This window comes from Lacerta agilis, chromosome 9, assembly GCF_009819535.1.
Source record: "Lacerta agilis isolate rLacAgi1 chromosome 9, rLacAgi1.pri, whole genome shotgun sequence".
NCBI classification, from domain to species: Eukaryota; Metazoa; Chordata; class Lepidosauria; order Squamata; family Lacertidae; genus Lacerta; species Lacerta agilis.
In genome coordinates, this window is record NC_046320.1 from 34154561 (window position 1) to 34182538 (window position 27978).

A 27978-nucleotide genomic window follows, 5' to 3' on the forward strand; every position below is an offset into this window, starting at 1 on the left:
GTGATGGAGGGTTTGGTGCTGGGGGCATGTCTCTATCACTGTGAGTTCCCTGGCTACCTCTGGGTGTGAATAACCTGTAGGTGTCATCTTTGACACAGTACGTGATTGGTGGACACTGGTATCATTTCCACAGATGCTGTATCTGAATTTTTTATATTATTTTTGTATGTTCTGGTTCCGTACTTGATCCTTCCCTTCCCAGGCTGAGCATCCAATAGAAACAGCAGTATTCTACTAGTGTAGTAGCTGCAAGTCTCCATCTCCGGTGTCATGAGTATGTAGGACTGCACAGTAAGTGACCTTACAGATAGGACAGAACTCTTTAGTCATGGTCTTCTTCGAAGTCTGTTGCACTGGCAGCCCACTTGGCTCATGCAGAAACACATGGTGCACTTTTTAATAAATGATCTGATTTTGCAAAACTAGTAATTCTCTGATCTTTATTTTTCCACATAGACAAGATCAGCTTAAGATATACTTGGCCCACTTACAAAGTCTACATGATTTGAATTACAACATCAGCTTGTTCTTCCACAGTGCCATTTAACTTTATACAAGAACAAGATGGGTCTTGGCTTTGAGAGTCATAAGGAGAACTTTTAAATACTACATATACTAGAATATTGATCTTACTGGTAATCAGCGTGCACATCGGTTTCATTATCAGAAACACTTTGACTCTTGGTTATGTTCATAGGGAGTGTTGTCCAGCTTCAATAATGTAGTATGCGTTGTCCTTCGTATATTCCTAAAGCAGGATGTACGCTGTACATTTATATACAACAGTTGGTTCAAGCACAGACATTGCGGTGTCATGCTTTCATTCAAAACCAGGATGCCCCTTTGTCTCCCCCGCCCCCCAATTACAGTCACATAGGGCATCTAATATGCAATATATTGCTTTGCAAATGCAAAATAATTGTTGCAGACCGGCCTTCATGATGGAATGGAATGGCGTATATTGCACACACTTCTTTATTCCTTAAAAAATAAAAAAGTCTATCATAAATATACGGACCAATATATGACGTTGAAGAAAAGGAAGCAAAATGGAAACAACGCCCTTGCATACAGATCAATCCGCTTGGCAGCTGAGGGGATGACAGGCTTGGGAGGAGGAGGCTTCTTGTTGTTCTTTGCCTGAGACTTCCCAAGCCCACTGTTCACTTCGATGGGCTTTCCGTAACAGTCATAGTTTGACAGTTCAAAATCCCTTGGCAAGCTTCCAACAATACTGAAATCGTTGGATCTCAGGTCAGATTTCGAAGTACAAACTTTTTTGCATCGGGTCTCCCCAACCTAGGAAAACAAACAAACAGCATTTCAGAAGCTATGAGTTACTCTAGTGTTTCAGCAGCAAGAACACAACCACGTTAGCTAACCTATTCTATATGGGTTGGGCTGCAACTTGAGACTCATGACTAAGGCTGCAGTCCTAACCCCACTTACCTGGGAGGAAGTCCCACTGAAATCAATAGGACTTACTTCTGAGTAGATGTGGTTAGGACTGCAACATAATTTTAGCTGGGGGCCTACATCGACTTGACTCTGCAGCGATTCCAGCTGTTCCTTTGCTCTGTTAATTTCATGCAAGTAAGATATAGCAAACTGCCACGTTTTCATGCTGCTGTTCGAATTGTGTTGTGTATTGATTTTATTTGTTTTACGGTATATCTTGCTTAATCTGCAATTGCATTTTTAAAAGCATAAATATGAAGACAGCTGGAATATATATATATTAAAAACGCAAATAAACATCTGCCTGGCTCAATTCAGATTCCATCCATCAAAGTCTTCATGCTGAACACATTTTGTCATTATCAAAGAGTCAGAGTTCTGGAACCATAATGGTAATTTATTTAAAATCTATGCTAATAAAGTCCTAAACAATCTGCTCAAAGGCAAATTATGTTTATCCATTTGAACAGAAGCTGGGTGGAGGTGTCCTTTAAAAAAATTGCATTGTGAGGAATTTCAGAAAATATTCATGATGACAAACTGCACAAGTGAAGAAAGAAAGAAAACATGGGCAATGTTTTGTGATTGGATAATACTATGAAGGGACATATGAATGGACAATGCTAGCCAAAATTGTGACTCTGTGCTGATTTGTATCAGAAGCAAGTGACAGGAGATTTCTTGTTAGAGGTTTTAAAAGATACACAAGAAATATACATATTTCTCATTTAGGAGTGATTGCCTACATTTTCATCACCTTCAGAAATATATTCATCACATGCATGATACCAAAGTCATTATTTTAAGCCAATGTACAATCATCAGCATATCGGATGGGGGCGCAGTATCTTTAAACAGGCAGGATGAAAATGTGACATTTCAAATCTTGAGGGACTGGGCAACACAAAGTAAGACGTGTTTGAATCAACTTCAACTTGTGAATTCTCAAATTGAACTGAACTATTAAGCGCCCACCCACCTGCTTCACTAAGAAACATAGCCTACGTACTGTATGTGCAAAAGGAATTTGTTATAAATGATGATGATGCCGCAAAGAGTCACTAGAGGGTGCAAGATGGTAATTTGTTTCTTGGTAGGCAGGTTCTGGCACCAGGGAACAAACTCTGCTGTGTTTTCCTACTGTTCAGAGGGGAAGCTAAGCTGTACATTTCCCCATGACTGTCAGCTGGAATTAAGCAATAGCAATGCATCTATGCATCTTCTGCATAATTGATCTAGTTTTGCACAATCATTCTGATGCTCAACTGTAGCCATGAAAATACCTTCTGAGTTAATTGACGAGACAATAAATACATTCTGTTATGCAGCTCCATCACTGGCCCTGGAGGTCCATTTAATCTGCAGGGACAGAGGCAGGAGCACGCACACACAATCTCTCTCTCTCTCTCTCTCTCTCTCTCTCTCTCTCTCTCACACACACACACACACACACACACACACACAACTAGCCACACTTAATATAGGCACACAAACCTCTCTCACACACCGTCCTGACACTGCCACACATTTTTGGCTCTCTCTAACCTGGCGCACCCTGTGTACGTGTCTCACACACCAAAGGTAAGGGTTGGAATGGTGAAGAGTGAAGCTGGAGTGTGTGAGAGAAAGCATTTCTGTGCTCCATGGTGAGAAAGGATGCTCTTCTTTGCTTCCGAGACTGCAGCATTTCTTCAGTGCAGCTGCCATTACCCTCCCCATTCCCAAGGAATTGCAATTTCTTTTCTTTTCTTTTCTTTTTTTAAAAAAGGTCAATCAATTATGTCCATGGATCAGGACCACAGAATTTAACACAAGGCATGACATTTTGTCTTATGATGGACAGGAACAGAAAATTTCCTGGAGTTAAAGACTTGATTCACCTAAAGAGCTAAAAGACTAATCCCACTTATGTCTAAAGCATCTTCCTAGTACCACACCACCTAGTGTGGTGGTGGTCCTTTGAGAATACCCAATACTACATTATACTGCCATGGCAATGTTGTGCTGCTTCTAAGAAAACAGGGCTGTTCTGAATGGCACCCCTTAGGATTTGATGCAAAGGACCACGGTTGCACATCTCTTGTTCTCAGGGCCCTCCCATGACATTTTGGAACAGCAAATGATGCCTCTCCCCACAAGTCATGGCACATATTACCCTAAGGCAGTGGTGGCGAACCTATGGCACAGGTGCCAGAGTGGGCACGCAGAGCCCTCTCTGTTGGCACGCGCCATCACGCCAGCAGTGCCATTGTTTGGGGTTTTCAAATTGGGCAGCAGCTTCCCCCCCACGCCTCCTTGTGAGTAAACTGCTCCCACCCGGCCAGCAGCAGCTTAGAGGCAGTTTATCTCCCCAAAGCAGCTATATTCCTGCCTCCCCGCCCCCGGCCATTGGTGGGATTTTTTTACAGCCAGCAGGCTGTAGTTCATGTGATTGGTGGCTTTGTCAAGGGTTTTCGTTGATTGGTTGCTGCCTGCGATCCTTGAGACTATGTGTTGTTTCTGCTCCTTGTGCCATAGGAAGCGTTTATAATTTGTGTGAGTGTTTTTCTCCCCCCCAAAAAAACAACTGTGATCCAAGCCCCTCAAAAAAGCTCTGGAAGTCTTAGCAACCCCCCAAAAAAAACTCTGGAAATGTTCCCCAAAACTCTATGTGTTGTTTCTGCTCCGCGTGCCATAGGAAGCGTTTATAAGGCGTGTGAGTGTTTTTCTCCCCCCCAAAAAAACAACTGTGTTCCAAGCCCCCCCTCAACAACTCAGGGCAGCCCCCCACTCATTTTATTATGGTATATTAATTATTATCCCATATTAAATTGCCGTGTTGGCACTTTGCGATAAATTAGTAGGTTTTGGGTTGCAGTTTGGGCACTCGGTCTCCAAAAGGTTCGCCACCACTGCCCTAAGGCTAGTCAAGAAAATCCCGCAAGTGCCTTTCCCCCTCCCTTGCAGTAAAAATAAAACAATAAATCAGATACCTAACCATTTGTTGCTATGACACCCCAAATCAGCTCCCTGAGGCAGATAACTCCCTCTGGCTAAAGGCAGAGACAAGTCTGATTTTTTTTTACACTTCTTTGTGCGCCTACTTCAGAAGCTCTTTCAGCAAGCATCTTAAACTTTCGAAAATGCTTCCCCGCAGCATCACAATCAAATACAATGAACTACTTAGGCAAAAACCCTCCAATCGAGCATCTACACATCATTGCCCCCTATGCTGAAAATTGAGCAAGCTTGCAAAAGTAAAGACACAATAAGGGCACTTACCTGTAAAGTGCTGATGTGCACAGGGGTGCCTGTGCCATTCACAGTATTCTTCTTAGCGGCATTTCCGGCTTTCCCTTCTGCTTGCTCCGCTTTGGCCATTTTGGCTTTTTCAACTTCGATTCGCTTTGGATTGTTCAGCATAACCTGAACCACGGCATACTCAACCAGCGAAGCAAACCCAAAGAGGAGGCACGCAATCAGCCACACGTCTAAGGCCTTCACGTAAGACACTTTGGGGAGTTCAGCAGCAAGCGTGGTACATTCTGAGGCCAAGCTGAGCACTGAAAAGATACCTAAAGTGGAGTGGGAAAGATCCAAGAATGTAATAGAAGCTTTCTTGCACTCCTAGCCCTTTCCCTCTTTGCTGCCTCTTCCAATGTTTATGCTGCCAGTTCCTAAAGGATGACATTTCCTAAAAAGGAACAGGACTTGACAATGCATCACATATGCTTTGCAGGAGATGAAAATGAATGTACATAGTGAATTATGGATTCCGGTGCATGCACTGATCACATAATAATTCTGATCACATATATAAGCAATGGTGGCTGCAAATGGTTTTTATTGTTGCTCACCGCTCTATTTATCATGGCACAACTATGTCTTTTTCCCTTATCAGCACTAGTTCTTACCACCAATCAAATGGTGTTTTAGGTGTCACAAAATGATGGAGTAATATTGAAACCGAGTGCCTTGACTGGTGGCTATCTCTGCTCCCGTGTTTCCCTGCAGGGAATGTAGCAATCAAAGTGGTTGTCTATATGGGTACTAATTTTATACATCTCAAAACAGTCTGAAGCGTCTATCATGTTGTTACGTTGCTACTTTGAAAAATGTGTGTTGAATTTAACAATTGTCCACCTTTGACGGCAAAGAACCAAGGATATTCATCTTTGCAGAGCTACATTCTATAGTCCTTCAAATATCTTGTACTTCACAGCCATTTAAAGTTTGAAAACTAACCTCAGTCAATGGATTTCAGATTTAAGAAAAGGAGTTCAGCTTGGCCTTTCATTGCTTTGTTCAACGGGGCAGCGGAGGTCACTGTGGCCTGCTGCTACTTTCCATTTGCCTTGAATCTGAGGGTGAAAAGTTCAGCCTCAGAGAGATGGAAAAGAATAAGATCTTCCACTATTTCAAAGGAAATGTGTAATCTGGCTGAAGGGGGTGGGAGAAAGATTTCTATCAAGTAGCCACTTTGCTCTGAAACCAACAGTATTATGGCTTCAGAAAATGTCAGAGAAGGGCATCTGAACATGCTGGAATTTGAAGGCCACTGGGGCCTAGCCAACAGGAGGACAACAGGTTGTGTAGACCATAGGCTGGGTGAGAGACCACAGACCAGGTGGGAAAAGACGCCCCCACCAGACCTCTCTATCTAGCGCTTGCAGCTCTCTCCCCCTTGGCCAGCCCCCCTTCCTGCCACAATTGGGAGTTTTTGCTTGCCTGGAATGCTTCACCCTCTTTTGCCTCTGGCATGTGGTCTAAAAAGGATTCCCTACTTTTGATTTAGAGGAGCCTGTCCTGTCCTAGTTCTCATGCAGAGAGAACTAAAGACAGTGACACACCATATTCCCCCTGCTTAAAGTGACTTAGGACCACCCCACAAACTGAATAAATGTGGGAGCCCCTTTCAGTGAGGACTGTACCTGGGCGGCCCTTTCACTTTGGCTGGTGACAGCTTGCCTTGTCTCACTTTTCTAATTGCAATGTTCATAGTTAAGTTTGAAACTTAGTTGTGCAATACCATCAGTACTACCACCTTCAAGTTTCCTTTCCCAGCAGCATCACATGGTATCTTTGGAAAACTGCTAGGGCCTCAGGGCCCACCAACACAGATGCATGCTCAGCACAGTTTAAGCTTACTTTTTTGGGGGGGCAGGAAGGGTAGTCTGGGAACTGGTGTTCAAAGTACTGCTGGGTGCACACTATTTCCACCTCCTCCAATGCCCTGGAGGTAGCATCACTCTTGAAACAATTGAACATCAAGGTCATTTTAGGAAATGAACATGGCAGCTGCTAGGATGCTTAAAGCGCCACTGTTGCTGTCTACCTCATGGCTATTGTGGTACTTGGCATTTTTGGTACATCATCTGACAGCTTAGAGCCACCGTTACTCACTTTCCACCATTAGGTAAACTTGAGGGGCACTACAGGTGCATACTAGAATCCACTAGGGCCCATCGAGAAACCAACTTACACTAAAGCCAGGCTAGTGCTTGGATGGGTCCTAAGGTGGTTTGCTGGGGGGTGCCCTCAAACCTATTGGTGCCTGTCCAACAGGAGATGAAACAAAAATAGGACACCAAGTTCTCTGGGCTGTTGCTGAAATGCTCACTTGAAAGTGAGACTCACACTCAGCCGAAATCTACAGATGGAATTGGGTGTCAAAGCATTTCATCATCCTACCCCCCATATGTTCAACAAATGTTGGTGAAGCCCCATATACTCCCCCTGGCTAAGGTTTAAAGATCCAGGATCTGTTATTCTACCCCTGCACCCCAAAACTTATAATGCTTCTGAAGTTCTACTCACATTTGCACTCATACACGCCACAGTGGTGATTTAGTGAGCAGAGACAGGAGCAACCTGTTTATAGGCTACAGATCTTGTCTTTTAAAATGTGTAGACATGTATGGGACTGAAAAAGAGAAGATTGGGATGAGAATGAAGAGCATGCCATGAGAGTTGAGTTGCCTTCAGTAATCCAATGAAATCTGCTACTGAAGCAACCACAGAACAGACATTGGGTGGTTCTGACGGCAGGTGAAACTCAGGTTACCCAGAGGCACTCTTGCAGCGCTTGCATCAGGATTGATCCAAAATGAGAGCCACGACAGGACGACAATGAGCAGCGTGGGAGCATAAACGCCCATCATGTAAAAGCCAACTTGTCTTCTTAAAGTGAAGATCACTTCTACACAGGTGTAGTAACCTTTGGAGAAAGAATAGACACGTATAGGCATTCATGTTTCTATAAGCCCCTGGTTTCAGATACGGATGCTTTAAAATCACCCAGCCCCCTGCTCCACATTTTGTGGGTTCTTCATATGATTTCAAAGGAAGCTGTCCTGAACTTTGAGCTTGCCCTAATTCGGGTTCAAATACTTTGGGGGGGGGGAGGAGAGAGAGACTGAACAAGGAGAATATTTGCTTTCAGCAGCTCTGTGTCAATTGACAAGAGAAAAATAAAAGCAAGACTAAGGCTTGGTGAATGTCAGAGGTTTCTCACACTCACATATGTGCACATATACATACAGTATCCTCCTCTGCCTATAGTGACAAAAAGGGGATGTCTGTTTCCATAAGAGGATTACCTCTTCTTGTATATAAAACATAAGCAGATATTACACCATAGTCAATATGGCAGTATTCCACTTCCTACTTTTTGTGGTAAATGAAATCTATGTAATGAAATTTCATTGTGTGACTGTGCAAATCTCTTCTTGTAAAATAGAAAAATAATGTTTAGATGAATTTTCTCAATGATTTTAAGTGACACGTTAGTGCAGATCTTCAGAGACAGGACTGACCACTCTCTAGCCAACCTCTTTATGCAACAAACCTAAGTACAAACATTCAGAATAAAACATAAAGTTCGCTGCTAATGGCTTTGGGAATAATCACTAAAAAAGTCCAGGGCAAAATACAACTAAATAAAACATGAAGAGCAAAATTGTCTAATTATTGAACATGTACTGGTTATTTGATCCTCTCCTCTTTTATGATCTTGAGCTAGTGGAATGCTTTCTATGCCATTTATAAACGGATTCCACAGACTGTCAAATTATTTCATTTTCCATACTATATATGACTTTTATGTGTTCAGCTGTTTGTGTTAGGTCAGAAATTCACTCCTGCTCTGACTAAAAGCCCTTATATTATATTTCAATAGAAAGCATAACATTCCTAGTCACCGAGATGAACAATGTAAATTTCACATTAAGGGAGGCCAGCTGGCAGTTTCATTATAATAATAATTCAATAGTCAAAACTGAACACAAGAGATATCTTGAAACTTCCTCCTGCTTGTGCTGTCTCTATCCATGTTTTCTCCCACACACTAAGAGTGCAATCCTAACTCCTACCCCCTGTTGGGGGTGGAGCTTATGGAGCAGTGACACCACAGTGGTCACAGAAGATGGAGGAGGGTCAGGGCAATCAGGGCCAATCCCAGCACCAAGTCTAGGCTGGTGCAACAGTTGGGTTTGGATGAGGCCACAGCAGGTGATGGCTACAAGACTGGCTCAGAATCCCTTTGTCTCAGCCCCGCCCTTCTAACAGCAGAGCCAAGCAAAGTGACGCCAATACTCAATCCAACTCTCCTCCCTGCCTGGCATAGAAACTTGCTGGATTGCTCTTTAGCATACGTTTAGTAGTGTTAAGTGCTATCAGGATTCCAATTCCTCTAAAAGAAAGATCATAACTGGGAGAACAATTAATCCCCTTGCTGTAGCTGCCAATACACACATTGCATCTCAGTTTTGCAGAATTACAATCTGATTCAAAATCCAGTCAAAGAATATGCAGCTGTAAAAACCAGCCTGGGGCAACAATGAGAGTTAGTTTGGTAGCTGGACTTTGGCAATCACTGCTTAATAGAGAAATGAAATGAAATAGGGAAGAAACAGTGATATAACTGAATCAAATATATTGTGCCATTTGTTTCTGAATGCAATTACCTCGTAATTGTATTATGTTCTCCTACAATCTTCAGGATATGATGAGATATTGCCCCATAAAACTGCGGCAGACTATGAATTTCTTCATCTTGCTACTACAGTTAGACCCACACACAAAAATCTAGCATTTGTACTGATGCCATTAATTGATTTTGAATCTATGCAATTAATTAATTGACTGATGTCAGGCAACAATAAAGCTCTAATGCAAATGAGTCAGCAATCCACCCCCTCCACTGATCACTTTGATGAGGGTCTGATTATTTTCCCCTCTTACATACCTCATCATAATGCTCCCATGCTGATTATAGTGTCAACTAGTATGACTCACTAGGCTAATCATCTAGTAATTATCAAGGCCAGTTAGTACAATCATAGTTAACAAGAAATAACTGCAGCTACCTAGTGGCAATTTGCATAAATCAGGTATCACAGATCAGGTTTCAGGAATGAAGGTTTAATGCAGTAGCATCAGTGGCGGAACCAGTGCTTTTTTTCAGGGGGTACTCAAGGGTACGCAATATTGGCACCTCTTTTTGTTGTTGTTAAAAAGTGTGGCACAACTTCATAGTGAGTACTAATCTGTTCACCTGTTCCCGTAATAAGCTTGGCTTGTTAACCACTTAACAGGCCTAGTATTTTGTTAAACATCATGTCATCAGAAGTATTAGAGTAGAAGAGCCAGTATCCGAAAATACATGTCATTAAGTACAAGGGATACCTAGAGAGCTTACAAAAGTCGTGGCATTTCCAACACTATCTATCTCATGAGCAACTGCTGGGTTACTTGACAGATGCAAGCCCTGCCAAAATTGGTTCCAGTAACCAAAAATTACATCATGAGGTACATGGATGAAACAAGTTGTAACCATTGGTACATTGTGCATGTAATTTCAGACATCCAACCTTACTGACTTTGTTGGAATTTACTCCCTTTCTGACATCTCCAAAATAGGATGATGGAGACCATTAATACCATCACAAGGTATATGGCACCACCAGGGTAGAAATTATTAATTTTTTGCATCATAAAATATCCATTCTGACTCTTCTATATGGGGCCAATCCCAAATCAGTCCATTTAATATAGTCCAGGCCATTAAGCCCAAGGTCTAAAATTATCTGGCTGCATCACCAAGAGCTCTACTTGGAATGCATCACTTGAACAAACTCTATTTTAGTGTACTTGCTGAATTTCAGATCAGGTGAACCCCTCAAGCAAATGTTACAGGTCTGTTCCTACTTAGGCTCTAGCTCCATGTTTTAGGACAGTCAGTGAAAAACCTATTCTTCTGACAGACCCAGTGAATTAAGTATCTCAGTCCCCCTCTCCTTGGAGTTCTTGCCTATATGGTTAATTTTCTTCAGTGGAACAGAGCAATCCCAACCCCAGATCTGCTGACTGGAGGAGGCTAGGACTGAACAGAGGTGCCTCTCCACTGGTGGAAAAAGGGCTGCTGGCAGGAAGGGTCATGTCCTCTGGGGAGGTTCTCCAACCTCAAACCTGCACAAAGTTCCACTGGCTGATTCCACCAGTTGTTCTTGGTGTCAGGTTTCATATGTGTGGCAAAAGCAGTCTTGGATCTGCTACAGCCAAAGCCCCTCTGTTTCCCCAGGATTGGGCCCCTTACTTACACCAGCCTGAAGATCGCCCGAGTAATTTGCCCACCTTTGGTTTCAATGAGAAGGGGAGAGGAAGAATGCTGGGGGAGAAAATGGAAAATGCACCACTTTTCACTCTGGTTGGGCTCTGGAAGTGATGAATCATCAACTGCTTCACTCACATCCAGAGTAACTGACATACAGTATTATATCTCTGTTTACGGTTTCTGGCACCATTCAGAAATATATGTGCATTTTCTCAAACATGTTCTATCTCACAAATAAGCATACCATTCATAGGGTTGAGTGCTATCTATATCCTGCATCGGGGTAGACAATGTGGTGCTCTCAAGATGTTGTTGGATTCCAACTCCCATCTGCCCCAGCCAACACAGCAAATAGTCAAGGGTGATAGGAACTGTAGACCAGCAACAACTAAAGGATATGGCATTGGCTGCTCCTGTTCTACCTGGATAGCCCATTAGAAATATCAATGTATTTGAATGATAAGACAGATATTGGGACTGCATAAACTGCTGCAAAACAAAACATGACTTCCCCTCCATTCTGATATCTTATTCTAGAGAAAGAATTCCCCCCCCCCCATCACTTTGTGGTTAATACGTCGATGATCATTGTAAACATTAATCCAAACAATTTATTTTTTTTAAGTCAGAATTTGACAGATTATCACCAACCATATACTATAGGTCAGGCATGTCCAAAGTCCATTTCGGGGGCATAATCCAGCCCGCCAGCCCAGCCCTGCGGCAGTTTATTTCCTGGGGTGCAGTCCTAAAAAAAAGCTCAACAACTTCAATTCTTAAAAAAAGCTCAATTCATCAAATCTGGCCCCTCTTTGAAAAAAGTTTGGACACCACTGCTATAGGTGAACAGAGTCTGACCATGCCATGAAATTCATCAATGTTCAATATTACATACCAGTTCCTTTGTAGTATTTGGTGCAGTTGCCATATTCAATATCTTCTTTCCTAATGTCAAATTGTGGCAAAGCAATTTTCTCTAGTTGAACAGGATCACCAGATTGCCAGATAAATCGTAAATCATCGGTAGTGTAACCAACTAGGTGTTTAGGAAAAAAGGATTAAGAGATAAAAATAACAAATGCAATAGCCAAAATATATTCCTTCATAGCAGGGGGATGGACTAGATGTCCCTTGTGGTCCCTTCCAACTCTACAATTCTCAATCATACTGTCCCCTAGATTATTTGACTCGAAACATGGCAGCATCATTACTTAATGGGTAGTCTTTATGCTGGTCATAGCTCACTGCTGCTGAAACATCTTCCCTGATTTCCAGTTTGTTTTCAGACACAATTCAGCATGCCATTATTTGACTTGAGAAGCCCTATATGGGTGTGGTCTCAGGCCACCTGAAGGACCACCTTTTCTTTGAAGAACCTTTCATTTGGTTAAGACTGTCCTCTGAAACTATGCTGCAGGTGCCTCCTTCAAAGTTGAGTTATGTTTCTACTGAGGATAGGGCTTTCTCCCTTTTGATATACCACCTGTGAATCTTTTCCCCATGCAACAGCATGGCTCCAACCCCATTGCTATCCCATCCCACCCCAGGAGCAGGGAGGTAGGTCCACAGGTCTTTCCTCCCTATCACATGCATTACTTTGACATGGTTCCACCCACCCTTGCCCTGCTGTGCATCTGCAGTCTCTTGTGATACGGAATCCCTGAAGTTGATAAGCATCCCTGCTAAAACTACCCCATGATCCTAACAGCATTTGACAGATATAAATTTCAGTGGGCTTCCAAGCAAATTATTTTAAGATCAGGCCTATGGAGCACAATTATATGTACTTTAACTCAGACATAACTGCCACTGAGTTCAGTGGGACTTACTCCCAGGTACTCTGATGCATAGGATCGAAGTACCACAGCTAGGGGTTGAATTATAAAAGACGGAGACCAATGAACATCATTTTTTGAAACCATTGTACGAGTCCACATTCAGCAGCATTGTGCACTGTGTATCCATCTTTGGTTTATATAGGCACAACAGGAAGTGGTACTGTAGCTATTTTTATGCACAATCTGATTTACATACAGCTCTCCAACTGCATCTTGCAACGCTGTGTATCCATAGGAAACAAGGCCAAGTCCAACGGGCAGGAAAGCGTAACGGATAATCTGGAAATATAAACCGAAAGCTTGTGAGCAATTCAAAGCAACCTTCAAGTTAAAAGGGGAGGTGGTGGCTGTTGTTTGCTTTCATGTTCACAAATGTAGCAGATCAGTATGCAATGTATTCATATAAAGATGCACATTATTTTTCTACTCTAGGGGAGTTTCACTGCAACATTTTCAGCACATGGAAAACAAATGCTTCATTACATTAAAGCATAGAGCACAGAGACATGATCAGGCTCTCGTGGATTTATCTGTATAGTATCCATGTGGAGTTGTGACTGTGAGAACCTGTCAGTGGAAGAGAATGATCCCTGTTCTTATTCTTATGTTACACTGAATACAGGTATAAGCTTTCTCTACATTGTGTGAAGGATTTGATGTTTTCTACAGTTCAGTTATTGTGTTCGCAAGTATACAGACTACACTCATTCAACGTTATAAAACTGTGTGAATGCATAGCTCAATTATTTGCACACACAGGTACTCAGTGTACACTTGTTGAACGTAACATGTGAACACCCTTCTAACTTCCCAAATCCAGTGGTTCATGTCCTCAGAAAGATTGCAGGTAGCCATACCATTTCAGATCAACAGCCATTCTAACTCACAATTGTGAAGCTAGCATTCAGGCTCACTGACCATATAGTAGCTCCACTTTATTTCTCAAAAGTATTGTGTACTTCTTAATATAATTTAATTGTTTTAAAAATACCAAATCTGTGCCTCAGTTAATCAAGCAATGACTTTCATTTGCTCAAAGTCTATAATAAAACTTTGCAGTTGAAAAGAAAAAGTACCTCATGCTAACCAGTACATCTCCATTACGGAATATAAAGAGAAGAATGTTTTCTTGTGTGACGTCATGGAAGTTGGCATTTTTTTCATTTGCAAAGAACAGATCTGGCTTCCACAGACATTTAAACATGGTGGGATCTACAGTTAAAGAGTCAGACCCCTTCCAGTCAGTGGGCAGTTTAAGTCGAGGATCATTCCATTTTTGTCTTAGGAAGATATTCACTCTGTAATCCTATTGGAAACGTATTATAGAATGCATTAGACAGGCAAGAAAATGGCAACATACGAAGCTTAAATCAAGAAGCATGTTTACACAGCTCTATTTTGGTTTCATGGAAAGCAGGCTATAAATTATGTTAACAAACCCACTAGCAGATATCTAAGAAACAGCAGCCTTACCATAGTTGTCTCTTGTATTGATCCAAAACTGTTAATGAAAATGTTGACTGCTACATCAACTGGAATTCCTAAAAAAGAGAGAGAAAATCAGTCTGATAGTTTTCAAAAATAAAAATAAACAACCTCTTCCCCACATTTAAAAAAATCTTTATAACAAAAAGAATTGAGATAGTTCTGTTTCAAGACTCATGCAGTGGGTAGGGAGGCTGAAGAACTGGGAGGAGGAAAAAAAAAGAGAGATATATATATTAACAATTTCACAATAGAATTAGGGAAATAAAAACATTTTTCAAACAGTGAAGCCCCCCAAAATGGGTCACCTGATGTCACTGTGACATCATGTGATTGACAGGTGGGTATCCCCACCCACATGACACAATGCGGCTTGGTAAGAGGAAGAGAAATAAGGATCTGGTTCACTCCATCTACTTAAGCACCTCTGCTCTACAATCCCCCCGATGCAGATGGGCAGAAATGAACCACCTTCCAAGGAGAAGGTTGCCTGTTGCCTTTCTGCCTGAGTCACATCTGTGGGCCTGGCCTCCTTCCAAAATCAAGGACAGAACGGCAGTCTTCGGAGGCAGGTGAGAAGAATAAGGCACAACCCCCACGGGTGTTTTTAATGATGGAATTAATTTGGTTTTGAGTCTCTATTCTGGTTCCATTTTGCCCATCACTTTACCTGACACTTCCTGGCCATTGCCACGACTTCTACTCAGAAGTATTCTCAATAAGCATGCATAGGATTGTAGCCTAAGTGATTAATTGATTTTCTCTTTTAACTTTATAAACCAGGCTAAGATTAAAGGGCTCAGTTACCTCTCTGTTTATTGTGGATTGGAATCTCATTAAGGGAATAAAATGTAATTGGTTGTTGGTACACACACAAACACACACACAATTTTTAAGTAGGTTCAACAGCTAAACTGAAGTTATTGTACATTAACCAACCTTTGAAATTTGGTCTTATCCTGGGATCGTAAGTAACCAGAAGTCTATTCAAGATGTTGCTGGTAGAATTTGCAGGCACCCTTGCAAGATCTTCAGGTGACTGCTGTCTGTTAAAAATAATGTACACTGTTTATTTGTGTTAGAATTAGACAGTTGATCTTAGTATATCTGATTCAAGCTCCAAAAATTAAACAAAAACAGTGCAGAAGATAAATTTGTAATGTATTTGAACAAAAGGGCTACGCTTTTTCTGAAAAACCTGGATCTATTTTTTTTAATTATTTTTTTTTACCCCTGGACAGGCAAGTCCAGCCGAAGGTGATTATGGGGTTGCAGCACTCATCTCGCTTTCAGGCCAAGGGAGATGTGTCTAATATGCACAATGAAAGCTAAACATGTAAAAATAAATAAATAATAAAATCCATTTCCCCCCCTTGTTAACAGAAAGAAGTAGATGCTGCGCCAATGGAAAGTTCACACAAACCAGTCTTCCTTTCCTTTGGTTTTGAATCAGGTTCAACCAGACTATACAGAGTTGCCGTGATTCTCTGCATTCATAACAGGCATTTTAAAATGGTATCTGTCTTCTTCCATTTCTGTCTTCAAAATCAAAGTGCTTAGAAACAAAAGTAGATGTAAATGTCTCTGTGAATGTCAAGCGCATATGTCAGTGTGAGCAAAATGTCATCTGTCTTTATTATCCAGCAAATGTTGGCAACCCCCCCCCCTGGGAAAGCTGTAACAGCATGGTGCATGATCTCGCCCTGGGGTCCCAAATGTGGCCCCCGTGGTGTCCCTGGCATTCTCAGACATCCCCTTGGTGTCCACCAAGGGTCCCTGCCCTTCCTAGTTTTTTTATTTTTAAAAAGAAAACAAACTCAGCTTTTAGGGGGAGGGCTGTTGGGTTGGGGGGGGGGAATTCTGAACATTGCCAATTTTTGAGGTTTTCAAATGTGCCCCATGACTCCAAAACATTGGGAGGGCTCTTACTTATCCATTATGCATATTGGTCAGGACATGCCCTATGAGATATGGAGCATCGCCATGGTGAGCACAGGGCATCACGTAGTGTGGGGTTGAGATGTAAGGAGCTGCACATACCACTGGAGGTGGTAGATCTCCAAACCATATTGTGTTGGCTTTGGATAACTCTGGAAATGGGATTAGGTTCATCAACATACATTGGCCCTCTGAATAATGTATACCTGCTTGACCCATTTATGAAAATGCATTGAATGCAGGGCATCAAATGGGATGCAGGGTCTGAGTGTCTGGAGAGCTCTTGCTATTAATATGGTGGCACTGCTGTTTTCTAAAAACCTAGTTACAATTCCTAAGATGTCTTTAGGTCATGTTGATCTTAAGATTTCAGCCTTTCACAATGGCCAGGTCCGGTAAAAACTCCAATATGAAATGCACGCTTAAATAACGTGCCTCAGTAACTGAGTCATGTCTTGTGCTCATAATCAGTTAAAGAGTTCATTCATAAAATGCCAGGAAGTCAGGCATCCCAGGATGCTGATGACGAAGAGGATGCTCAGCCAACCAGCAAGCTAGCACCTGTGCAAACGTTGTTGAAGCAGCAGCATGAGCACTTTGAAGGCACCCCAAATGCCACTCAAATGCCCTCAAATGAAAATGGCAGGCATTCCCAATATTGTGAAGAAGCCTTATGTTCAATACATTCTGATGGGAAATGTTGTTTTCAGTCAGTAGCAAAATGAGGGGGTGGGGGACTTTGGCTTGGAGATCTTTTATAAGTTGACCAAATTATAACTGATATGGAATACAGTAGTTGTTCTAATAGGGGTTTTATGGCAAGGCTTAAATAACCATAACCTTCTACATAATAGTAAACTGTGAGATTGGAATGCTGCCATGTGGCCAGAAGGCCTGAACACTGCAGCTCTGGAGTAGAAGCTCTCTCTTCTTGGGCCTTTCTGCTTATGCCAGGCTTACTTAATGACTGCCATGATGAAGCATCTGCTGTCAGCTCAGATGGCAAGAAGAGAAAGCTAAGAAAACCAGAAGTGGCAGGAACAGCTATCAGTGTGGCTGAGCCCACAGAGAAAGCTGATGCCCACAATTAGAGCCTCCTACACATAAACAATTGTGGTTCGCCAGAAGCAGCATTGTCATGCTGGCCACATAACCCGGAAGCTGTACAACCGGCTCCCTCAGCCAGTAATGCGAGATGAGCACCGCAACCCCAGAGTCATCCGTGACTGGACCTAATGGTCAGGGGTCCCTTTACCTTTACCTTTACCTTTACCTTTACACATAAACAATACTGTATTGGAAACTCCTATCCTGCCTCATGAGAACCAAAAACATGACATCTCATAAAACGACATAAGCCACCTTCAGGCATTCATTAAACATGTGAAGGAGAGCTGTGGGAATGAAAGCACTACCTTTTCTCCATTCCACATCACTGTTCCAGTTTCCCTCTAACTTGCAAAGGGCACCTGTTTGCAATGGGGAACCTTCTGTATTTCTGCTGGGTTCCCAACACATTTTGGAACCCTTGAAAAATCAGGGTTCTAGAAGCCCTAGAAAATCAGGGTTCCAAAAACCGTAGGGAGCCTCCATGGGTACAGGAGGGCCACTTCTTTTCATGTCTGCCATCCAACTGCCACCCCAAGTCTGGGAAATGGTGGGAAATGTAATGGAGAGGAGGGGGCATGAGCTAGTGTACTTGCGTCATGGACAAAGAGGAATGGTGGGAGGAACCAGCTAGGGAACCACCAGGGGCTCAGACCCTGAGGAGTGGTGTGACAACAGTGAGTGGTCTGAAGGACAACAGGGAGAAGTCTGGGAAGAGGAGGCGTTGGAAGCTGAAGAGGTCACAGGGCCTAGTAAGCTGGGAGAGTGTGGGGCAGAGAAAGGTCCACAATCAGAGGCAGAAGCTGAAGCAGGATAGTGGGAGGAGGGAGGCCAAAAGGCAGAGATGAGTCAGGCTAGTGAAAAGTCATGAGTCTCTCCCCCTCCTGCTGCAACAAGCTCCCCTTCCCCCAGTCTCCCAGAACCAGAAGAGACATGAAAAGGGCAGAGATGTTGGCTGCACAAAGTGACTGTCTCTGATTGCTTAGAAAAAGCTTGGAAAGAAGGAGATGGAGACTTTCTGTCTTGGCAACTGATTTTTATAGAGTAAGACCACTGGGAATGAGCTGCTCTGCTCATTAGGCCAGGTACTCAACCAAATCTGTGAAGACTGTGGTTTTGCTAATAAAGAGTTAGCTCCAACTTTGAACTGTGTGATTACTGACCAGCATGTTCCTGTGACAACTTGTCTCTCTAGGACACTTCTCACACATTCACTTAAAAACTAACCAGCATGCCTCATAAGGGCTGCAGATATGATCATAAAGTCTAAAGACAAAAGGCCATTAGAAAATAGAGATGGGTAAGCTTGCTCCCACTTGCTACGATTAATGATTTCCCCCAAAATGGTTCGTTTTCTCACCTAATCCAAGGTTTGTAAGTTACTCATCCACTCACCCAACTCCCCTAGATGCCACCCATTCACCCTGACCCCTAAAATCCTCTTCCTTCTCTTCCAGCACAGATTACCTATTGGAGGCATGGCATTTCACACATGGTATAAGAATAACAAAGGCTGCCCTGGATAACTAAGTTGTGCTGAAAGAGAATGGGGAGGGGGTTGTGGGAATGGGGCCAGGTAGGAGTGGATGGTTATGGGGTGGTAGTGGTCTTATCTCCCTTGAATTTTAATCTTGTATGGCCTCTGGGAAAACACCTTTTCCTGCTTCCTGGTAGTTCAGATTGGTGTACATTGTTTTAAAACCAGTACAAAAAATGAAACTTTGCATAGCTATTTGAAAAAATGCATGACACATAGTAGCCATCCATGAAGAGGTTGTAGTTCCCATAAGGTCCAAAGCTCTGACTGACAGATAAGGTGCTTGTCCATCACCAGCAGAAGAACTGCTATGGATTGCCTGTGGCAGTGACTCTGTTCCCTCCCCGTTCATTCAGGCAGATTCAGCTAGTGATGACACAAGGCTAGCAGATAGGAAATCACATGGTAGCAAACATATTCACAGAACAGGATAATGTCTGGCAGTGATTAGGCAGCAAGTCATTGCTGAATACAGGCAAACAAAGCAACAAATCTCTTCCTTCCACTTTTCTCCTGAGGAGCAGGATCACAGCACTCCTTGATGCAGTGCTGCCTAATAGCAGCCACATGAATTCAAACATATACTTTCATGGTAGATTGGATTCTTGTAGAAAAGCCTGCTCCAGCAGAGCCAATCTATGAATTCTATAGCTTGCTAGTTTTGCAAGCTACAGGTATATATGAGCAACAACAATTCAGAGTTTTAAGCACTACAAATCCCATGCTGCTATGTAACACTGATGAAACACACCTGTGCAATCATATATCATATATTTATTCCAGGAGAAATCTGTTCCCTTGTTTGTGATCTGTAGTATTTCGTGATCTATAGTATTACCCCTGTGGTACTTTCTATGGCTTATGCTACCATGGGGATCTCCTCATACTCTTAGGCAAGCTGCTACTGCATATTAAGAGCCCTTACTCCCAGTGTTAGCATGTCCCTGCCTACATCCAATGGAATTACTTGTTTCTGTTCAAAAAGTGAAATTTTATTAGGGTAGGCTAAGCTCCGCTTCCTGCCAGCCCACACGCACAAAGACCATTAACAAAGGAAGATTAAGCTTGACACTAGGATAACACATTTTGCCCTATTCCACTGATAGCCAGAGACACCGCACAGGACAACACCTGCAGGAAAAGAGGAAAATTATTCTCCTCATCTTTCTCGTTCTTCTCCTGGCCTATCTATCTGCTCTGTTTAGTGCTAACCCAGCTGGGCTATACTTCTAACAGGAGGCATGAAAGAGCCTACAAGTAGCAGACAGTAGAAGTTTGTGTTCCAGTCAATGTAGTGAGAGATGCTGGATCAGCATTTCTGATTAATGAGCTCATGCTTTTAATCTGTTACCAAACCATTAATCGACTAAGAGGATTTTGTCTTCAGCTACACAGCCTGGAATTTAAAATAAAACGACTCTAATATTTACATTATTTTTTTTTAAAAAAAAACTCCTATAGATTATTAAAATGGCTACTACTTCCTTTGCAATGCATACAGGCTTCCCCTTCTCCCCTCTCAGTCTAGATTTGAATGTGTGAGGCAGTCACCATGAGCCTAAATTGCTGTTCGGCATATAGTATGTCAAGTGTGCACAGAGGTATTTTGCTGTAGTGGCTAGCATGTTGGACTAAGACAACAAAAATCAGTTACAAACTGGGATCTTACTTTTATGGACTGTTGTATATTATATGGTAATGAACATATTTCTGGTTTGTTCATCCCACAACAAAAAGACAAACATCTCTCCATACTATAGAATAGATACGCCAGCCTCTTTTTCCAAATGTATCAGAAGAAACATGAAAACAGGAAATGTGGTCCATTCATGTTTCCTGTTTCTGTGGTTGTTAGGAACATACAGAAGCTCTCTTGCCAAGTTACTCTGTTTCACAATGTTGAAGGTTAAACTACAGTCAAGAAAAATCACAAAACAGAATGCTTGCATCCATTACTGAAACACTGCAGCCTTTCACTCTTCCTATTCTGAGCAACACATTGAGTCTTAAGGCACTGGATCTTAACCCATCAGGGGGTACAGGGCAAGGCCAGACAACAAAGTGGGTGGGAGCGCTCACCTTAACACATTCGCACAGATGCACACAGTTGCATGCACAAACACAGAGCTATTTCCCATGGAAGCATATATATTATTCTTAGTAACTCCAGTCAAGTGTCACCTTCCATTTTCCCAACACCCTTTATCCGTCCTGATTGTTCAAAAGGCAAAAAGAACTCAGTACTTCCAGCATAAGAATGGAAATAATATCAATTCACAATGCAATACCTGCCTTACAGCTATTCAAGTCCACAAACTTCAAAACAGCATTCTGAAGATTGCAGGGATGCTCTGCATGTTTGCAAGGAATAGGAATCATAGAATTGTAAAGTTGGAAGCGACCATGAGGCTCATCTAGTCCAACCTCACCAATGCAGGAATCTTTTGCTCAAACCTATGACCCTGAGATTAAGAGCCTCAAGCTCTACTAACTGAGCTATCCCAGCACTACAAAGAGCCTACCTATGTGCTAGGATATTTCCTCCTCTACTTCGATCTTCTTGCAAAATATCTTCCTTGTAGAAGTAGCTGCACTTGCATCATCAACATCAAAGGCCTTTTCAGTCTTAGCCCCTGCCCACTAAACAGCTGATATGTGAGAGTGGAGGATCAAAGGGCTAGAATGAAACACAGTTCTGAGGTGAATCTGCTTCATGGGAAGGAGGTTCCCCATCCCTGTCTTAAATTATCAGACACTGGGCCTAACCTGAAGCATGTCATGCCCATAGCTGTCAACTTTTCCCTTTTCTTGCGAGGAATCCTATTCGGAATAAGGGAATTTCCCTTTAAAAAGGGGGAAAGTTGACAGCTCATGCCAGATTTCACCCAAAACTTGTATTAACTGCACATACCAGAAATATACACCCACTTTCTTGTAATAAGCAACAGGAACCATGGTACTCACTTAAGTCCTTGTACTTAATTGGGATTCCCCAATTACTGAACCAACATTATGTTATAATTTATGCTGTTTTACCAGCAGTGGACACAGAAATAATGGCAGGCACAGAGCACTGATGAAAGTTTTCCATCCATTGTGGTTCAACCTAAGTCAATGGGACCCACTCTAATCCTTCTATTAGACAAAAGCAACATATACCAAAAGTGAACTTTGCACCAGCCTATCTTGCACAAGTAGTGGTTAAGCAAGCTTATACTTAAGCAGGTAATACATGAAAGACATTCCTTAAAAGGCAGAACCCCACAAAAAGATGAACTATACAATATCGATTTGATGACTCCTTTATAGTTATGCTATATAAAGTGCAAGCTGGCTGAGATCTAAACAGACAGAAGAAAAGCTTCTCAAACCAGTCAATAATTACATAACTAGAGCTAAACAGAAGCATGAGTAATCATGGCAAGAATTCTCCTATTTGGAAAATGGAAGAGCATTTCTAGTAAATATTTGCCTGCGATATAATAATTAACTTCTTTTCCCATGCAGATTCTCATCCCTGCAGTCCCATCTGTTGGCTTCATATTGCTACTAGTCAACTGAACACTGGAATATGGCACCTGGCTAGCAGCCTGCCCTGAGGGAACAGCACTGATACATTTTGTAAAATACTGAATTTTACCTACCAAGTACCCAGAACCCTACCAGCCCAAGAACACTTAATTATAAGCACTTGCCCAGAGATGTATTGCATTGCCAAATTGCCCACTGTAACACACTGTCCTTAAGCAGACACACCATGAACCTGGACTGTACATAAATCTCTTGCAGTACACTAGCTAAATTATTGTAGAGACCTATAAAATGTTTGTGTCATGAAAATGTTCTTTGCACAGTACTTTCCAGAAATAGAAAACACCAACATCCCCCTTATAATTCATCTTCGGATCACTGAGCAATTGAGTGTTGTTTTATTTTTATTAGACAAGCTACTATTTTAAGTGTGGGGGAAACTTTCAAGCTACTTGAAAGAATGGTGGGTCATAAATATAACATTAAAAAATAAGTTATGCAGAATGTTTCTTCAAGCCTATGTGTTCATGGCAAAATATAGGCAAAGACAGAGATGGTTCATACTTTGTGTACTTTCTATTAAGCCATGATTGATAGAGAGAAGCATTTACCAAGTGATAATTTACCAAAGTGTGCATTTCTTAAGGAAGTTGTCTATATTCAATTAGTAAGCAGAATCTTATTGCTGTCCTGCTGCCTCACATTTTGATTACTTCTCACTTCTTGGTTAGACCATGTAGAATCTGCATTGTAGTTCAGGGGTTAGGAAATGGCAGGCTGTGGGCCAGGCCATCCTATTGGACCCAGGAGGTCATTTTGGGCAAGCTACACCTATCTGCCCAGGTAAGGGTGTGGTTAATAAAAATGGGTTTTGTGGGCATTGGGCTAAGCACTTTGCACAACACTTCCCAAAAGCCTGATAATCAGATGGTTGTCAGGCATTTGGGAAGCATACAGGGCTAACAAGCTCTTTGAACTATGGGGCAGATAAAGGTCTGGCTCACTTCCCCATCTCTGTTGCAGACCAATGGCTTACCAATTTATTATATAGACTCGATAGTAGACAGCCACTTAATATACAGTTGCCTCCTCCCTTTGTGCTAACAACTGAACAAGCCAAGATCCAGTACCTAACCATTGTTTCCTGTTACGTGTGAACCCAGAAGCAATAGTTAAATGGCTTCAAAACAACCCAGGATACTGAGCCATATGTCTTGCTTTGAAGTCACTAACCATAGTTTTGAGGTTTGTGGACAAGCTTGTTCAACTGCTCACACAATGGGCAGAGGAAAGCATCTGAAAAGGAGGTCTGGGAATAGCATGGGTTTTTTGGTTTAGAATTGTCTGTGAAAATATTCAGCATAACTGGAAACCAGGCACTCATTATCAAATATTTAATTGATCAATTCAAATCAACAAGGGCATTGCTGATGTTCCACCACCTCTTTGGATCTCACATCATCCTTGGTCTTTGGAGCAGCTGTTTCCAAAAACCCATTTACCTATCCATGAGGTGTTCCCTGGTTCTGTTTACTCCTTGAACCTTCTTTTCCTCCACGTTTTCCCATTTGTCCCATCTTCAAGCATTCAAATTCCAGCCTCTCAGCCCATTGCCTTCAACAATCTTTCCTTTGGGCCACTAGCCCTGTAAATGTCAGCTGTACCGATCCCTTTCCCCTTTTCCACTTTCCAAGCCCCCACTTTCTTGTCACTCCTTCTTGCCCACTTTATATAGCTTCTTTATCTGCAGATTATGTGCTGAGGTTTCTACCATGCAACCTGACCCTTTGCTCCTCTCAGAAATGTTGAACCATTCATCAGTTTTCGATTACTGGCATCCCTTTACATTGAGCACATAACATACATGGTTGATGGTTAAACCTTGTTGAGAAGCTGCTGGCAGTTTCAACTAACAAAACACCTGACTGGCTACTATTGGTCATGAATAAACAGAGCTCCCACACTTCCAATAATCTGATAATAAATAAATAAAATGAATACATTATTGTGCATTATAGTGTGAGTCGGCATCCACTCAACAGGGCTTCTTCATCCTCTCCTCCGCCTTCCATACACACTTCCAAAAGTTGCTATGGAGGATTAGGGGATCTCAGATTTTGGGGGTGCACAGGGAGATGGATTGGGGGGAGGAGAAGGACTAGAGGTCCTGTGGCACAAGTGGATTCGCTTTGCACAAGTAGGTGGACATCACCGGATGTCACCCAAAGTGCATTAATATTGTATATTTGAACTCTATCATTTCACAAGAAAACTATAAATGTGCACTTTATCGCACACCCTCACTACTTTCATTATACTGTACACAGGTTTTTTTTATTAAAAAAAATATGTAAGGGACATACGAAGGGCAGAGATACTGCTTCTTTTTCCCTTTTCCTTTCTTTGAAGATTTCTCTTTGGAGTAGACTTCTTCAATGCATAAGAAGAAGAAAACAAACCCAAGAATCGCCAGGGGAAACTTCATTGTGGGGACTTTTAAGTCCAAAACAAAAGTTGACCTGTGATAAACAAGAGGGGGGGAAAGTCATATATTAATGAAGTTGGATGTGAAAAATAGGAAAAACTTCCTACCAAAGAAGTAAACAGCTATTAATCATTGTAAACACTAAATCATTCCAATGACAAGCTACTGGATAAAGGCTGCAATGCTATTACTGCTTACCTTGGCATAAATCCCATTGAACTCTGGGGTTTTATTTCTGAATAGCTAAGCATAGAATTGCACTGATAATTTATGTGGATTTCTCATTGTTTAGAAATGCTTGTATGAATAATTTAGATAGATTTACTGGCTACGATCTAGAGTAGTGTTGGGCATGCTTAAACCCAGTGAACTCACTCTGTCTTGGATCATGGCCATTGTGTTCTAATAGAACATGCATTCATTATGAAAATTATTTGAGGGGGGAAGGCAAGTAAGAGTAGGGAGAAATGACACAGCTATGTGAATTTTGCATAGTGTGGAGAAAATGGGTAGGGATATATTTTTCTCCCTCTTGTATATTACTAGAACCAGAAGTCATCCAATGAAGCTGAATGCTGAAAGATTTGGGACAGACAAAAGGACGTACTTCTTCATGGCATGCCTATTTAAGCTATGGAATTTGTTGCCATAACATGTAGTGATGACAGTCAACTTGGATTCAGACAAATTCATGGAGGATACAGCTGTCAATGTCAATAAGGCTACTAATGATGGCTATTACCTCCAGCATCACAGGCAGTAGCTGGGGATCTTGATGAGCAGAGTGCTATTTCACTCATGTCCTACTTCTGGGGGCCCATAGAGATATTGTTGGCCTCTATGTGAACAAAATGCTGAACTAGATAGGCCTTTGGTCTGACTGAGCAGGATTATTCTTAGGTTCCTAAATGAGCAGCTGCCTAATAGTGGTAATTTATAACTACAGACCTGGTGTTGATATGTTTGCAGAACAAACTTACATCTTCCAGAGGAAGCTACCTAAATGGAAATCCACCTAGCTTCCCAAAAACTAAACCTTTCAATATGTATGCTTGCATACACATGTTTATAACATTTCAACAAAAAATGCTTGCAATTATTGAGCAAAGACATGACATACAGACCCAGGCCTTGTCGATCCAACCCTTATTTTCACTGCTAGTTCCATTAATATCAGTGGGAAGTTTTAGTAATGAGTGCTAATTAAGACATCCCACTGAACCATGTGTCTTTGCTAACAATGAATCACCTCTCTTATCATTAGTCTTGCATTTACTGCCCCATTCAGAAAGTGAAACAAATTGCATGCACTGCTTGTACCACTGAGAACATTTACTATCACACAATATTTACACAGCATCTTTCTTATTGAATATTTCATATCTGCATAAAGAATAACAAACACATTTTCAACAGGGCTAAGTGTTCATGTTCAGTACCAAATACTGCTTGCCTGCTCCTAGCTGCACTGACTGAAGGAGGGAAAAAATATCTGCATTTTATGATCTCCGCACTATATGGCGGGGGGGGGGGGGGATTTTCCGGGCTTCACTCTCTAGAGCAAGTGCCTGAATCTTATAACGGTGGCTGCATTTTTCTACATCTCCATTCATCTTTTTCTAGATGCAGAGGCCAGCCACATTTTTTTTTTCTTAAAAGCAGAAATATATTTATATCCCTTCAGTCACAGCAACAGAAGACATTCTTGTCTTCCTTCCAAGAGCAACAGAAGAAGCATCTTCTTATGCCCAGAGCAACAGCAGCCGGGGCTCCCAGCCAAATTGCAAGACATGGGACTTTCCATTCCCACAGCCAAGCTATGAACACAATGGCGGTTCTTCCCTGCCGCAGCACTGGGGGAAGCGGTGGTGGTAGTGCCTCCTCTGTCCCTCCAGTACCACAGAAGCCAGCACTCCCAGCAACCCTTCCCCACCCTCCCTACCAAGGGACTTTTGTGACCTCTTCCCCCACCGTATTCAAAAGGTCAGCAGAAAACACTAAGAATTGCAATCGGCAAAAGTCCAACGAAGAGGAAAAAGGCACACAGCACATTTTTCACAGAAGATGAGTCTTGAAAGCCAATTTGAAACCAGTTGGTGTTTTTATTTGTCGTCTTCTAACGGTTGCCTATGCAACCTTGGCAACAGGTGTTCACAAAATCCTCCAGCATTGCAGGACTTTGCTTGCCCTCCCCAATCCCACGTTTCAGCGACAAGGCCTCTGTGCACCATGGATCTCTGGCCAAAGCCAGAGCCACTTTCTTGCCTGCTTCACACACAAATCAAGACATCGGTGCCTGGATTTTACCCACTACCACCGCCTCCAATTTCCAGGCAAAAGCAAAACATTCCCTCTTGGACCAACTGGAGTTTCCCGCCTCGAGGCTCCCTGGCTGGCTCCTTCCTCAACCAGCACAGTTCCAAGGAGGCCCCCAGACGCCTCCCCAACCTCGGGAAGGGCCGGCCATGCCGAATGAGCCACTAAGCGCAAAAGCAACACCCCGCCAGGAGCTGCAAAGGTGCTGGCCGAGGTACTGAAAGAAGGAAGCAAGGCAGGAGCTGCTCCAAGAGGGCGGCTTGGTGATGGCCACCTCTGCAGGGGGACGCAGTCAGGCAGGGCTCGACGCGCACGGATCACACAGAGCGCCCGTTCCCTTGGCACGGCCAATCGCCCGGCCTCTCCCCGCGGCCACCCGAAGCCTTGCCATTCCTCCAAGCGGGCGCGGATGGAGAAACCTCTCCAAAGCCCAGCGACGCGGCCCTTTCCGCCAACCTCCGAGACTTACCACAAGCCAGGGAAGAGAGAGACAGGGAGACAGAGAGAGAGAGACGGCCGGGATGCCACCGGCGCCCCGTCCACCCGCTGGATTACAGCCGGAGATGGCTGAGCAGCCTGCAGCGCGCCATCGCCCAGCCGAGGTCTTGCAGCCGGCTCGAGGGGGAAGAGATTGCTCGGCGGCCGCCGCGGTTCTACCAAAATGAACTCTGCATCAGAAAAGCGTCCATCT

The 27978-nt window shown here is 42.6% G+C and overlaps 1 protein-coding gene across 2 annotated transcripts; it reads right to left on the reverse strand.

Annotated features, from left to right (window-relative positions):
- Positions 1 to 423: 423 nt before the first annotated feature.
- Positions 424 to 27978, reverse strand: GLRB (glycine receptor beta). 2 transcript variants are annotated; one of them, XM_033160175.1, is made up of 10 exons: positions 27757 to 27978; positions 24850 to 25005; positions 15313 to 15419; positions 14362 to 14429; positions 13965 to 14194; positions 13085 to 13167; positions 11946 to 12086; positions 7502 to 7654; positions 4720 to 5012; positions 424 to 1299 (listed from the first exon to the last, which is right to left on the reverse strand). In XM_033160175.1, the coding sequence occupies exons 2-10, from the start codon at positions 24969 to 24971 to the stop codon at positions 1003 to 1005; spliced, it is 1494 nt and encodes a 497-aa protein (XP_033016066.1). In that variant the 5' UTR covers positions 24972 to 25005; positions 27757 to 27978; the 3' UTR covers positions 424 to 1002. The 2 variants fall into 2 exon arrangements, with proteins under 2 accessions (XP_033016066.1, XP_033016067.1); XM_033160176.1 differs by lacking the exon at positions 27757 to 27978 and having other exon boundaries at positions 15313 to 15415; positions 24850 to 24979.